Source organism: Melanotaenia boesemani, chromosome 12 (assembly GCF_017639745.1).
Source record: "Melanotaenia boesemani isolate fMelBoe1 chromosome 12, fMelBoe1.pri, whole genome shotgun sequence".
In the NCBI taxonomy this organism is placed as follows: domain Eukaryota; kingdom Metazoa; phylum Chordata; class Actinopteri; order Atheriniformes; family Melanotaeniidae; genus Melanotaenia; species Melanotaenia boesemani.
Window position 1 is genome coordinate 15,520,669 of NC_055693.1, and position 14,096 is coordinate 15,534,764.

The 14,096-nt window shown below is 37.6% G+C and overlaps 1 protein-coding gene across 2 annotated transcripts; it reads right to left on the reverse strand.

The window, feature by feature from the left end:
* Nucleotides 1-846: 846 nt before the first annotated feature.
* Nucleotides 847-8,471, reverse strand: chaf1b (chromatin assembly factor 1, subunit B). 2 transcript variants are annotated; one of them, XM_042000833.1, is made up of 14 exons: nucleotides 8,401-8,471; nucleotides 7,893-8,023; nucleotides 7,025-7,157; nucleotides 6,798-6,918; nucleotides 5,817-5,920; nucleotides 5,611-5,707; nucleotides 5,358-5,442; nucleotides 4,996-5,089; nucleotides 4,806-4,875; nucleotides 4,622-4,713; nucleotides 4,347-4,506; nucleotides 3,670-4,245; nucleotides 2,159-2,247; nucleotides 847-1,407 (listed from the first exon to the last, which is right to left on the reverse strand). In XM_042000833.1, exons 2-14 carry the CDS (start codon nucleotides 8,016-8,018, stop codon nucleotides 1,307-1,309), a joined length of 1,848 nt encoding a protein of 615 aa, XP_041856767.1. In that variant the 5' UTR covers nucleotides 8,019-8,023; nucleotides 8,401-8,471; the 3' UTR covers nucleotides 847-1,306. The 2 variants fall into 2 exon arrangements, with proteins under 2 accessions (XP_041856767.1, XP_041856768.1); XM_042000834.1 differs by having other exon boundaries at nucleotides 8,405-8,458.
* Between the last annotated feature and the right edge of the window lie 5,625 nt (nucleotides 8,472-14,096).

Consider the following 14,096-nt stretch of genomic DNA (forward strand, 5'->3'; position numbering starts at 1 on the left):
CAGCCACATACTTTGGGGGCTTTTGAAGAAATCCAGTGGAGTGGTAGATTGTTCTTTGCACAATATACCACTGTGCAATCTTTTATGGTGTTCATTACTGGTAAATATGTTGGGAATACCTAGAAGAGATGCTTGATGAGGCTGAAGCTTTGACTCAAGTACACATAGAATTACATAACTCCTTTAAACGAAGGGCTTCTGTCAGACTGCTGTATTCATGCTTGTCCTTGTGCAAAGTTCTTCTTTATCCACAAAAGATCCCTGGATCTTATTAATTTTGGCTATTTACTTGTGTGTTGCCTGTCCGATCCAAGGCCATTTCTCTCAATGTCCCAGTTTGGTTTGGCAGCCACATGTAAGAACTGTTTTTTTTCCCTTTCAGACTAACTGAGGCCACTTTCTGACACATTAAAGGCTGCAGAAATTGGGTTGGATCTTTTCTCATATCAATAATACAACACATCCACTGTGTAATTTATAACCCTATATACATCAGCTCGATAGACAGGTCTGTACCTTCTTATGTCCAATAAATTTGCTTAGCTGAAAAAGGGTTCCAGTCAAATAACAACATCAAGGGCAACTAAGTAAAAAAAAAAAAATACAAGAGCTCAGTTGTGTTGCTACAAAGGATCTGGCTACTTATGTAAATAAGCTTAGTCACTTTTATTTGTAACAAACTTATAAAACAACTATAAACTCTGCAGTTGCAGCCGTCATGTAGACTGACGAGAAAAATTGTCTAAACATAAAAGGAAGAAAACTTTCAAAATACATAGTAGTTTCCAAACATTTTAAATAAGTATCAGCAGCTTGTTATGAAGACACCGTGTCCCAAACTGTTTAAACTCACGTTTTTATTCCAAGGAAAATTTCATTTAAGTCCTTGACAAATTTAGATGTTTTATTCAAACTTCTGGTTTAGTCCTTAATTACAATGCAGGTCATAGTCAAAGCAAACACAAACCCCCGAAGAACTTTTTTTATTGTCTTCAAGCTTGCAGCTCAGATTTATATTTATGTTCATGACTAATTTTACAGGACATCATTTAAGCTATAAACAACATAATAAATGGATATCATCTCTATAATGCAAGTTACAGAATATGGGAGTAAAATAAGACTCAATTTATGAACACTGACTTCAATGTACATTGTAACTGAATACCGGTGTCACTTCATCAGATCACACCCAGACAACATCAACACTAAAACAATACTTATGCACAGTCTTACATCCATGAGGAGTATCAGTGGTTTTCAACTGAAACTCGTTTAACTGCTACCACATTGTTGCTAGTAAACACTAATCCTGGCTGACACTGGTCTTTGCTGGGGCGTCACTGGTCTTAGGCCGTTTGGATTCTGGAGGCTGGCACACTGGATCAGTGGGAGGAGAGGGACGCTCTGGTGGAACACAAAGGAAGAGATCAGTAACAGAAGGTTACAATTCAAGGTTTCTGTGCAGGCCTCAGCTGGGAGGAAGGTATGCCGCTAGCTATGTGGTGTGAGACTTGTGGCTAACACATTTGTAAGCAGAGTGAAACACTGGCCTGATGTAATCAAATGTTTTAATTTCCTGCATCTCCAACAACTTGGCAAAAGCGAGTTAGACTTGTTTGGCACAACAATGTACACAGATTAGAGCTAGCATTGACAGTTTGCAGGATAAATCCAAATCCTAACCCCATTTCATCATTTTGGTAGGTACCCTGGCTTTTGGAGATCAAGGAGTAGTGATCATCAAACTACCCAAGAGAGAAATAGGCTGCATTACCACCATTTATTGATCTCTAAAATGAAAAAGGGGAACCTCATCTCTGCAAAGAGAGTATTGGGCACAAGCGGAGGAGTCAGTATTAGGATCCATTAATATGGATCTGACCACGATGTAAAAATTATTACCTCCATATAAAAGTAAAAAGGTAATAACTAAAGAGAGTTTACATTTGTGAATACAGATTTTAAAATAATTATATATATATATATATATATATATATATATATATATATATAAAGATATCAGGAGAAAAATAGTTGCATAACAATAGAAATCCAACTTTGAGAATGAAGTCATTGTAGAAGATGGGAAAATGTGATCATCAATAAACTCATTTTGTTGTATAAAAGTGGATTTACAGTCAAAGAAGACACTAACCATGTTTGGCCTTCTCTGTGGAGGAAGAAGCGCCGAAAGGTGAACCAATAGCTGGAGAACGGGATGCAATGGGAGTCAGAGACACTCTCCTGTAAACATTTAGAAAAGGCAGAGACTCGAACTACAGATCCAAAAGCACAAACTGAAAAGATTAAATAAACTCTGCAACGTTAATGTAAACACTCATTTCTTATCATGTTAATGCCAAATAGTATAAATTAGGGGAGATATATAAGTTACCAAAACAAACCATATAAAAAAAACAAATATGTAGAAAAACATGTGCAGCCATTGTCTGAGAGCAGTCTGTCTCACTGATTATTATTTTATAGCCAGTGGGGGGTCCAACGAATCCCTCATACCAGACAGGGCTTTGTTCATACAGCAGGAGCTGAGCACATGTAAACTGACAGAAAAATAATGCTTTTTCCAGCTTGTATTTTTAAAAATATTTCAAAGTATGTTTAGTGTAAAAAAAAAGAAAAAAATTATAGGATTTTTAAGATCATTTGTTTTTTTTTTGTTTGTTTTTTTTTTTTATTTCCCCCCAACTCTTTGTTATCTGCATTTTTGAAGATTATAAGCTTATCTCCTTTAATCATTAGGGAGGGAGCACAGTGGACGCAGTTTGTTCTGTCTGTGTGACTCTAGTCAAAACACATAACAAATGATAAAAGTCATGCTCCAGTCTTCATAACAGCTGTGTTGAAAGAAAAGTTCATACGAATGACGGTTTCTTACTTGTCTTAACCTGATTTCAATAATATGGCCTCCTGACAATTTTGAATCAGTAGTTAACTCGCATCTTAGTGTGTGTGTGTTTGTTTTGTTAGTTTTTTTTTTAAGGAACAGTTACACAACTTGTCTCCGCCACACATGGTGTCTAAGCTTTCATTGCTGTGGCTCCCAGAAAATTCAACTGTGTTTTTTTGGGGGGTCAGAAACTTTTTTTTAGGGTTTTGGATTTCATCTGACAATCTTTTTGTTCTCATAAGTATTTCACCAAAGCTTCATCATATCAGCTTTTCCTTCTTTAACTATTCCCTTTAAGCTACTGCATTTGTCAGACTATTTATTTATTTATTTGTAAATGGAGAACTTTTCAAGGCTGATCTTTAGACACTATTATCGTTCTTATTTAATACAGCCAAAATCTTCATTAAATGCTGATATGATCTATGGGAATCAGACATGTAAGTACAAACAGTACAAACAAGACAGATATGAGTACTTTCTTTAGAAGTATTTGAGTGGTTGGTAATTATCCCCCTCCCATTAAAGGTTATGTCATTATTTAACCAATACAGTCAGTTTTCACTCTTTAAAAAGTTAAGATTTTTACCATCACTAATTATTTGCGTTTTAAGACAAAAAAAAAAAAAAAAAGAAAAAAAAAGAAAAAGGTAGTACCAATACACACATTTTTTCTCATGTCTACCATAACATACATGCAAAGTATTGCATCTTATCTACTGCATTCTCTGGCACTTAGCAGCTCTTCTTATATTTACCTTGGAGTGGGCCCCTTTGGGGTGGTTGTAGCCTTCGGGGTGGTGGACTTGGGAGTATTAGCATTACTGAGGACCTTTGGTGTAGAGGGAGTTAGGGGTGAAATACGTGGCTGCGCTGTGGAGGAGTTGGTGAGGGGACTGAGTTGTAATTGAGAAGTAGAAGGTGCACTTGTGCTCTCAGATACTGGGGCCCGAGGTGCTAAAGAAGCAGAGGCTTTTGGGGGGGTGGGTTTCCCCCATCCCTCCAGGGTATTGAGGGTGATCCTACGGGGCTGTGGTTTAGATTTGACTTTAGGGGTGCTCTTCTTTTCTTCTAGAGGGGGTGGAGAAGAGGCATCTTTAGCAAGGTTGGTTTGGGATGGGGGATTTGGAGTTAAACTTGAAGGCTGGGATGCAGGAGGTGAGTTCTTGGCTACTGATGCCTTCTTGCCCTTTTTCTCAACACTGCTGTTTGGGACAAAAACTTCCAGGGTGGGTGGCTCCTTCAGTGGAGTGCCCAGCTCTCCAGGAGAGAAGGACAGGAAAGAGCAGTAGCCGTCCGTGGAAGACACGGCCAGAAGGGAACCATCACCAGACCTAAACATGGACGAGATTTAGAAAGTTAAGACTTAAACATTTACAGGTTTACACACACACACACACACACACACACATATATATATATATATTTTTTTTACCATGTGAGATCGCTGAGTGTGTGGTAGTGGATGTTGGACACAAGGCCGAATGGAAAGCTCTGCTGTGTATCATACAAGTAGATGGAGTCCTCAGAGGCCACTGCAAACACCATACGGTACGGCAACTGGAATAAATTAGGAAGAGCCTGGCTCAAGCCATCTGTCAGAGAGAAGTGGAGCAAAATAAAGAATGGGAGGAAAAATAAATAAATAAATCAACATCTATACATGAATCAGACAGGATGGGCTTTGTAATCAGTCTTGTTTGTTCTTGCCTTCTCCTTTCTTGGTCCTGAGTTCAAAGTAGATGGGGCAGCAGCGCACAGCCAGTGTAGCTTTAGTTGGACATGGCAAGTGGGCAACAGGCCTGACAGGCACAAGCAGAGATCTGTACATTAATTATGAGCTTTTCAAAAATCTTAATTTATTTAATATAACAAAAATTTCCACAAACTTTACCTCTTTAGACCTTTTCTGGAAAAGATGTAGGTGGTGTTTATGATGTTTTCTCCAATCTCCACACATCCAGCTAAGGAAACAAGAGGTGAAAACAGAAGAGAGAACACAGTTTAGATAAATCATTTTATCAGGCTATAACAGCACTGAATTTCACCAGATAAAATCCAGATTTTCAATATGAAGTGAGTACCTGGAGCGAGCAGGAAGGACCCATCTGGTGTAAATGAAAGACGACGAAAGAAGGATCGCATACTGTCATCGTGGAACATTCGGTACTGCTTGGCCTTCAAAATTACACAACATAAAGAGGCACTGAATGACCAACATATCCCTCTTATTAAAGGGCTTTGTAAAGGGTTAAAAGATATTACAATATTTAATATATTGACAGACAAAAAACTAAATATGTATTATTAAACAAAATGTCAAAAGGTAATAATAAATATTTTAGGGTTCAGCTGGCATTTAGATAAGTTTAGCTAATATATGATTGATGCACTTAACCACATCTAAGATATGAGAGGTCTCTTTAAAAGCTAAAATTCTACTTACCTCTCCCTCTGCAAGTGGCCCTGAGCTCATTTTACTTATACAGAAGGCCTTCTTCTTTGTGTGAGTGTTGTACACGCGCATCACCCTAAAAGCGAAGAGAAAAAAAAAAAAAAAACATCTTTAGCATCATCCTGATAGGTCACTGTCATCACTGACTACTTAGATGAAACCCTTAGAATGAATGAATGAAATCCTTGTTAGCACAGCAAGGATGTTAATGAAGTGCTGACCACTGAAAAATCTACTTTTCTACCTGTCACAGCTGAGAGTGGCAACATATTGACCCAGAGGATCCCAGGTCACCCCCTGCACATAGCTCTTGTGATCATTCAAGATGCACAACTTCTGTCCTGTACACACAAAAACCAGCAAAATTATTACAATTTACATGACATTAAAATTAATTTAATAGCTGAAAGAACATAAATGTATTCAAGACACAGAAAAAATGCTCCAAACCTTTGTTAATGTCCCACATTATTGCAGTGTTGTCAACAGATCCAGACACCATAAAGTTTCCATCTCGTGTCCAGCAGATGTCATACACATCTTCTATGTGTCCTCTGAAAACCAATCAGATGAAAGAAAATGTGTTTATATTGACAAGTAAGTCAAATCTTTGTTCAAGCAGGTTTACAGCTTCAATCAAACTGTGTCTTTAGACTAGTTTTTCATGAAAAGCTGTGAGAAAGGTGGAAGGAAAAAAATCCCTTCACAAGTTTAATAAAATAAAAACAAGCTTACAAAAATAATACACAGCAGCAGTTCTCTCAAAAATCATTCAATGTCCCAAATAGCAACTACAAGATTTGAGTGATTCTAAATGCTTCTAAAAGAAAACCTTAAATTATTTGACAAGTCATTTTTATACTTGAACACGGGTAATTTTGGGGAAAACGTGGTGGAGAACGTGCTGTGGACTTTTTCTACAGGTGCAGTTCACAGCAGGCGTTGGTGTGCTGCAGATGCACCCCCATAACTAAAAATGTAAAGGAGGAAGGGGGATATCAGCCTACTCTCCACAAGGGCAAGACATTACACAAAAAGCATTATGCTTGGAAACCGATGTTATTTTTGACAGACGACACGCTTTGATGACCATTCTTGTGCAGATCTGAATGATTTCACAACACTGGCAACTAACTGGAAAGCAACCGAAAAGAGAATGAATTGGAAACTCATTCTTCCACACTGACCTGTAGTAATTGCTCTGGAAGATTCATTTCTATGTTTGCACATTGCCTCAACCAACTATCTTCCAAATATTTTACAAGGTAGTTAACTTCAAGGTAAGCAAAAAAAAAAAAAAAAAAAACTGGTGCACATGTAGCAGTACCCCTCTAGAGTAGTTCTAGAAAATTTAAGGGCTGCAGTGTATGTGTAAAAACAACAAAATTATCAAAGTAAGTAAGATACGTGTACGTTATTGTTCGGGTGTACCTTAGTGTTTTGACCACAGACCAGCTCTCCTTGTTAAGCTGAGCATCTTCATCCTCCTGGAACACAGGGGCCTGCTCAGGCTCCTTAGAGTCGTTAAGTTTCCACAGAAAAATGGCTGCATCTATATCAAAAATAAATGGATTAAAAAAAACAACAAAAAAAACCCAGGCATCAATTTATTTTAATATGAACTGTTCTGTTCAGGAAAATTGTGATGCATGACGTACCATCTCCTCCTGAAGCAAGCAGCTCTCCATTGGGGCTAAAGCGAACCACATTGACTGCCTTGGTATGTCTGGCCAGGTTAGACAAGAGCTCCACGACTGCCTTCCCATTTGGGCCCATGTCCACTCGCCACAGCTGTGTAATCATCAAGGAAAAGGAAACAAACTCTGATCCATTCTGTGTGGAGTTTGCATGTTCTCCCTGTGTATGTATGGGTTTTCTCTGGGTTCTCCTGCTTCCTCCCACCATCCAAAGACACGCATGTTAGGTAATTGGTCACTCTAAATTCTCCCTAGGCATGAGTGTCAGCTTAAGTGGTTGTTTGTGTCTCTGTGTTGGTCCTGTGATGGACTGGTTACCTTTCCAGGGTGTATCCTGCCTCTTACCTGTTAAATACTGGGTTAGGCTCCAGCTTCCCTGCGACCCGTAATGGACGAAGTGGTTCAGATAATAAATATATATCATTCAAGTAAAACTCTTACCAGTCATGAATCTCTTTGCACTTTAACGGTTTTTAGCCAACATGCCATGTGATATCCAGCCACTTAATAACAAATGACGTGATTATAAGTATCAAATTAATTTATTGTATTGTGCATAGTAATTTATGTTAGTGAAGTTACAAGATTTGTAAGAAAAAACGCAAAACTTGCTAAATCCTGTCAATAAGTGCCATATATGAGCTCCTGTATGATACCCATTTAATGTTGAGGAAAGCCAAATTAATCTATAAAGAATGTCAACATGAACAGATAAGAGCACAGTGGTGAGCTAACCTTTAACAGGATACTTAAAGAAGATTTTATTAAAAGCAAATGAATGTATACATATGCATAAACCAGTTATAGTTGTTGGTCACTTCCCACTCACTCTGACTGTCGTGTCCACTCCAGCTGTGGCCAGTCTATGAAAGCGTCCATCTGTGCTGTGCTGAAAGTCCAGACTATAGACTGGCTCCTTGTTGTGCCATGCAATCTCACACGTTACCACCTTCATTTTGTCTGCATTTAAAGGCAAACACCGATTTCAAGGGGTGAAAACATGCACATCTAATAATTCTGTTCAGTTGGTAATAACCAATCAGTTTTTACAAATAGCAAATACGGACTATGTGTTATAGATTTCGAGACTAAAATTTGACCTAACAGGTTTTGTGTGCATAAAATCACTTCAACCGAGGCGACAACTAGCTAACATATTTAGCTGTAAACATAGCGGGCTTCTGAGATGGTTTGTAGCAAACAAAAGACTGACTTTAAACCCATAAGCATCTTTACATAGGTCACTGTAAGCTATGGGGAATTGTCTGAAAACATAAACTCAAGTCTGAAATGTTATAACAAGTAAAGTAGCGCAGAAACAATTAACTATGGCTTACCTACTTCGTCGATTAGATGAATCAGTATTCCCGCGCACAATTCATTCAAAACTTCCGGGAGAGTACGCAGCGGTGATTGGACAAAGATGCGGAAGAGGCATTGACTGGGTGCGCTTGATTTTACCCCCTCTTTTTCGGTCGTGCAACCTATCCTTGCAACGCAGGCCTATAAGTCTTGCTCCTTTCTACAAATATTATTTAGGGCTGCCAACTTTCCAATAATCCTTGGAATGAGATTTGGTGGAACCAACCAACATTTTGATGCATACACGGCAGCAAGACTCAAGAGTAACAGCATTTTAAAAAAGTAAATAAACAGGTCTTCAAAGTACCAACAGAATCTTAAAAAATCAAATAGGAAATAACTCAACCATAAAAGTGACACTAATATATAAGAACATCTTAACCAGCTTATAGCTGAACATACAATAGAATAAAACTTAAGGTCAGTGTTACTGAAACAACTTTGTTTGAACCAGCCGCAGATGATTGATTATAAACTGAATAACTTCTAGACATGATGATGGAGCTGCTGCTGTGTCTGAAACTGAGGACCATGTTGTTCATGATGTTAATCTTTGCCAATACTGATGTTGCAATGTCAAAGTGGTGCTGAAAGGTTCAGTATATATGACTGTTATGCAATAAGCCATTTGCTAGGATACACCAACAAACACAGTCATGTTTTGTATTGTGCCTCCTGTCTTACTGTGAACTTATTCTACTCTGTATCTTATAACATGCAGGCTGGACAGCTGTCTGATCCATCCATCCATCCATCCATCCATTATCTAAACCACTTGTTCCGATTCAGGGTTGAAGGAAAGCTGGAGCCTATCCCAGCAATTAGCAAGCAAGAGGCAGGTACACCTGGTCAGGTCACCAGTCCATCGTAGGGCAACTTTTGGATTCATGTCACTCCCTTATTTTTAATACACGGATTCAATAATAATTATAAAACAGTCCTTTTTCCATTAAAGTTGGAAAATTCTCCTGTTTTATTTTTATTAATTAAAAAAATATTGTAGATCATTTGTTATCAACATTACAGACTTCTCAGTCTGGTACGTTCAGTTTATCAGATAGCACAATGTCAGGAGCATATTTACGATCCTTAAATTGCAAGGAATCTATTGATACCAAATACATCATGACGGATCAGTGGGGAAAGACTAAAATATCAATACAAAATAGAACTGTTTATTGATAGGTGGTAACAGCTTTGATGAATTTCTGATAGTAATCAATCTGGGAATCCTAACATGTTCCCTAGACAACTGCAGCTGATATTTGCTCAAACTCTGTTTTAGTTCAGGTCCTGCTCACCTCTCTTCTCTATGAAATTAAGAAGAAGCTGCCCTTCACTTCATTTTCTTATCCTAAGTTTTTTTTCATTTCCCTTTTCTGGCATCCAGACTTCACTTTCTTTGGGAAACACATGACTTTCTCTTCTGGCCGTCTGGCTGCACTCTGTGTGTGATTCGGTTAAACTGACCAACCATTGTTGGTGTGGACTAAACCATTTGGCACAATTTTAGAGGGGTAACAGGGCCTCTAAGAACATCCATCATTATGATAATGCAAAATTCAGTCTGTCTGAACCTCCATTCAGGCAAACTGACTTTGATTATCATATTAATTAATTAGACATTTTAAAATGGTACACAAAAATCTTTTCATTCCAGGATTTACAAGGGCCCCCACCCTGCAGTGGCCCGACTCCACTGCATTTAGGGACAACATCGATTAATTACGATCAGAAATTCATCAAAGTTGTCACCGATAATCATTTGACATTAAGACGTCGCGGTAGAAACAGTTAAGCTTTGTGTTGATATTTTATTCCTTTCCCAGTCAGACAGTTTCCAGTAAGACAGCAGGTTCAGTACAAAACATGACTCAGTGACATTTACTTTAATTTCAACATATTTTTTTAAACATATTTGTTGGAGCACAAACAAACGCTTATAATAATATATTTCTGTAAATATCAATAAATATTAGTAAAGTTTGACTATGTGACTTTTATTATGCTGGACTTTTAAAAAAAACCTCCAAATTCATGTGAGAGATCAACATGTCACCTGACTGTTTACCACAAATATCTGATATTCAGTTGGAAGTATTTTCTAACTTAAATATGAATTTATACATTTGACAGGATTATAAATTCTCTATTTGTATATTTCACTTTTGTTTTTTTTTTCAGAAAGCCTAACAAACATATTATTATTATTATTATTATTTATTGTTTCACTTTCAGTAGTAGTTGTTTGGAAGCAGCAGTAACAGTCAGGTTAGCAAAGGGAAGCAGGTGGAACATAATGGTGCTCATTTCATAAACACAGCAGGTCTTTATAATAAAAAAATAAAATCTAAATAATGGAGGGCCTGAGCCCCTGCAGAGCCCTATGTCTAGCAACGCCCCTGTCCTCACAGTCTCTGTAGGCAGAACTTAACGATCACCAAAGTCTTTTTTCAGGCTCAATAGATCCCAAATAAACTCAGCTGCCAGCAATGTCGCAGTGGCTAATATTTATTACTGCACATCTGAATAAAATGGGAAGCCATAGTTTGAAGAGTGCAGGGAACACCTATTGTTTCATCAACACAAAACTTAAACCTAGCACCAGGGAGACGTAAATAGCTGCCTCAAAAACCAGCGACATTGCTACACATACAGTATCCACCAGCTCCCTCCCTCTGATAGTACCTGGATAGTATCTGATATTACCTGCCTGCGGAACCAACGGACTCAAGTAACGCCTGTCTCCCGCCAAGCAGCACCTGTCTTCCTCCTCTCCTCTTTAGTTGGCATCATCACCTCTGCTTATGTGTTAGGGTAGATTCTAAGAACGTTTAAGGATGTTTGTGATTTTCACACACAACATCGTTCCTGCGACGTGACATCATAGATATCTACAATAAAAGCAAAGTGTCTCAACCGCGCTGCTGGCCAATGGGGTCACACGTCAGAACTGGCGGCCATCTTGCCACAGTCAGCTCGCTCGCTCATTACGTTGTTTTAATGTAGCATGCACTTTATAAATAACCGTAACTTGCTCAATTTGATAGCGATTTATTTTGGGTTTGGTTTGTTATAAACGCCAGAGATGTAGCTCTGACAATGCATATTTATGAATAATATTTATGAATAATGGTAATGAATAATTACAACCAAAGATTCTAGAGCAGAGCTTTAACCATGGACTTTCATATTTAAACAGGTAGGTACAATGAACACACACACGCACAAGGTATTTATGTTAAATCAATATTTAGGCTACTAAAACTCAACGGCCTAAATGTTGATTTAACTAAAACTCAACGTACACAATGACGTTGTGTAGGAATATAGGAATTATTAGGAATTATTAGGAATTATTTTATTATATTAGTAATGTTTATATTATAATACATTTATAATACATTATTGTCATTGTGTGATTTAATGTCTGTAACATCTTGTGACATTCATTTGCAATACAAAGCAGGTACATACACAATTTACAAATATAATTGAAGGAATGCAAATTGTTGAAATCCCCACCTAGTAGAGAGAACTAGACCAATGTGGAGATTTACACATGGAAGACAGAGATAAAAACAGAGAGATGTCTGAGTAGAGTTGAATTTAACACTGATAAGGCCTCCGAGTTACACTGATATACTATGAAATGACCCAACTTAAGATTTTACTAGACAAATACACAGGGCACAGCAGTGAGAGAGAGCTTCAAACAGACACAAACTACACCTCAGTAATCTAAGTACAAGCTCTTGTAAAGCTAATTTGAAAAGAAAATAAATAAATAATAATTTTATATATATATATATATATATATATTAAAAAACCTAAAAAACATGGCTTGGCTAAAACCCTTTGAAAATGACTGTTTTGTTGAGCTTCTGGCACATTGTTGTTTCTCTGTAAGCTAAGTGGAGTCATCTTGGCAATGTGGTGCAGCCTTAGCTTAAAAACAGGGACACAGCTAATACCAGCAGCATATGACGGTGACCGTATATGTCATACTGTGTGCAGCCGATGTGCTCCTCGAGCAAAACCACATCCTCATACCCAATCCTCTTCCGTACAATGTACATGGCTGTGATTGTCTAGAACTTGCTGATGCCTGGCGAATAAGCTGCTCTGCTGCTCTGATGAGCCTTACTGTGCCTTCTCATGGAGAACACAACTGTGCTGCACGTTTAAGTTGTTTTTCAAAGACAAAGACTTTACAGGCTCAGCAGTGGTTTAATAATATGGTACTTGTATGCCAGCTATTCTTTCATGATACCACTCTCTCTGATGCAACCTTCCATTTTAAAAGCCAGAAGGATACAGTAGGTGTATTGTATAGTGTAGATATAATCTGTCAAGTAACAAATAACCAATATAGGGTTGAAGAAAACTTTGCTGGCAAGAAGTTGTCAGTGTACCTTCTTCAATGTATGACTGGGCATGACATTGCCACACAAACTGTTTCTGACATAAGTAAGTAAGTAAATAAATAAAACTTTTAGCCTACAAGTCTTTTTTTTTACAGAAACTTAAGAATGATGTCAAGGATGTTTTATTGTTGTGAATAACAATGTTACTTTTGTAAAAATGTGGAGTAAATTGCCTCATTTTATTAACAAATGAATACATTTTAAAGAAAACTAAAATTTTATATGTTTTGTTAAAAGTACAGGCCCTGTAGAGGTCTGGCTTCAATAACAGAATACTACAAAAATCCAAAATACTCGAATAAAAAATATGGACTTGTGTGTGCGTATTCGGTCACGATTTACTAGCAATGACAATGCATCCTTTTTTTTGGATTTATTACTAACCCTAACCTACCTACATAGTAAACGCATCATCAAATAAGATGTTAAAGGAGATCAAACACATTTTTAAGGGTTACCAAGCCCTAGGTTTAATAAATTATACACAATATTTTACAGTTCTTCATTTGTATTAATATATAATCTTGAAAAGTAAAATGCTAGATGCTACAGATGTAGTACAATAAAAACATTTTTTTAATGAGAAAGACAATACTGTAATTAAGACACTTGTTATTGAATACAATTGCTGAATAAATCACTAACTTTCCACTGCAGCTTCCACTGAAGATGGTCCACTCAGCTGAGCGGCTCATCGGAACCACCTCCCCACCTACAGGACATTACAACAAACGCTGCAGGGCTAGGACCACCAGAATCCTTAAACAACCCACTCACCCCTGCCAGAGACTGTTCACCAGGCTACCTTCAGGGAGACGTTACCGCTGCCTGAAGGCTTATACAGAAAGGACGAGGAGGAGTTTTTTTCCCCAGGCAATCTGCATCCTCAACAGACACTATTCATATTTCTGTTTTCATTTGTACGCCTGGTCCTGTTTTTGTTCTTCAGTTGCGTTTAAGCATCTGGAGCAGGTGCACAAAGCACTTCATTTCTAATTATACCATGTATGATGTGGATGTGACAAATAGGCAATTTGAATTTTAATTCAAAGTGATCTTAGTCTGCAAGTAATGATTACACAGTAGAAAACTAAATAACTTGTCTTCCTAAAGAACAATGATGCATTTATAAATCTTTATAATTCTAGTATGTAAACCTAAGATCCATAGTTTAAAATACAACTTAATAAACTGTACAGTTATTATTGGGACATACAGGGTACCCTCCCAGCAAGAGTGTTTTA

Bases quoted from the DNA above. Each gene is read 5' to 3' on its own strand.
- chaf1b (XM_042000833.1), bottom strand. From the start codon at position 8,018: ATGAAGGTGGTAACGTGTGAGATTGCATGGCACAACAAGGAGCCAGTC. The intron at 7,158-7,892 runs GTGAGTGGGAAG...ATGATTACACAG, and splicing joins GAGTGGACACGACAGTCAGA to CTGTGGCGAGTGGACATGGG. The intron at 5,443-5,610 runs GTAGAAAAGTAG...CTTCGCTTTTAG, and splicing joins GCCACTCTCAGCTGTGACAG to GGTGATGCGCGTGTACAACA.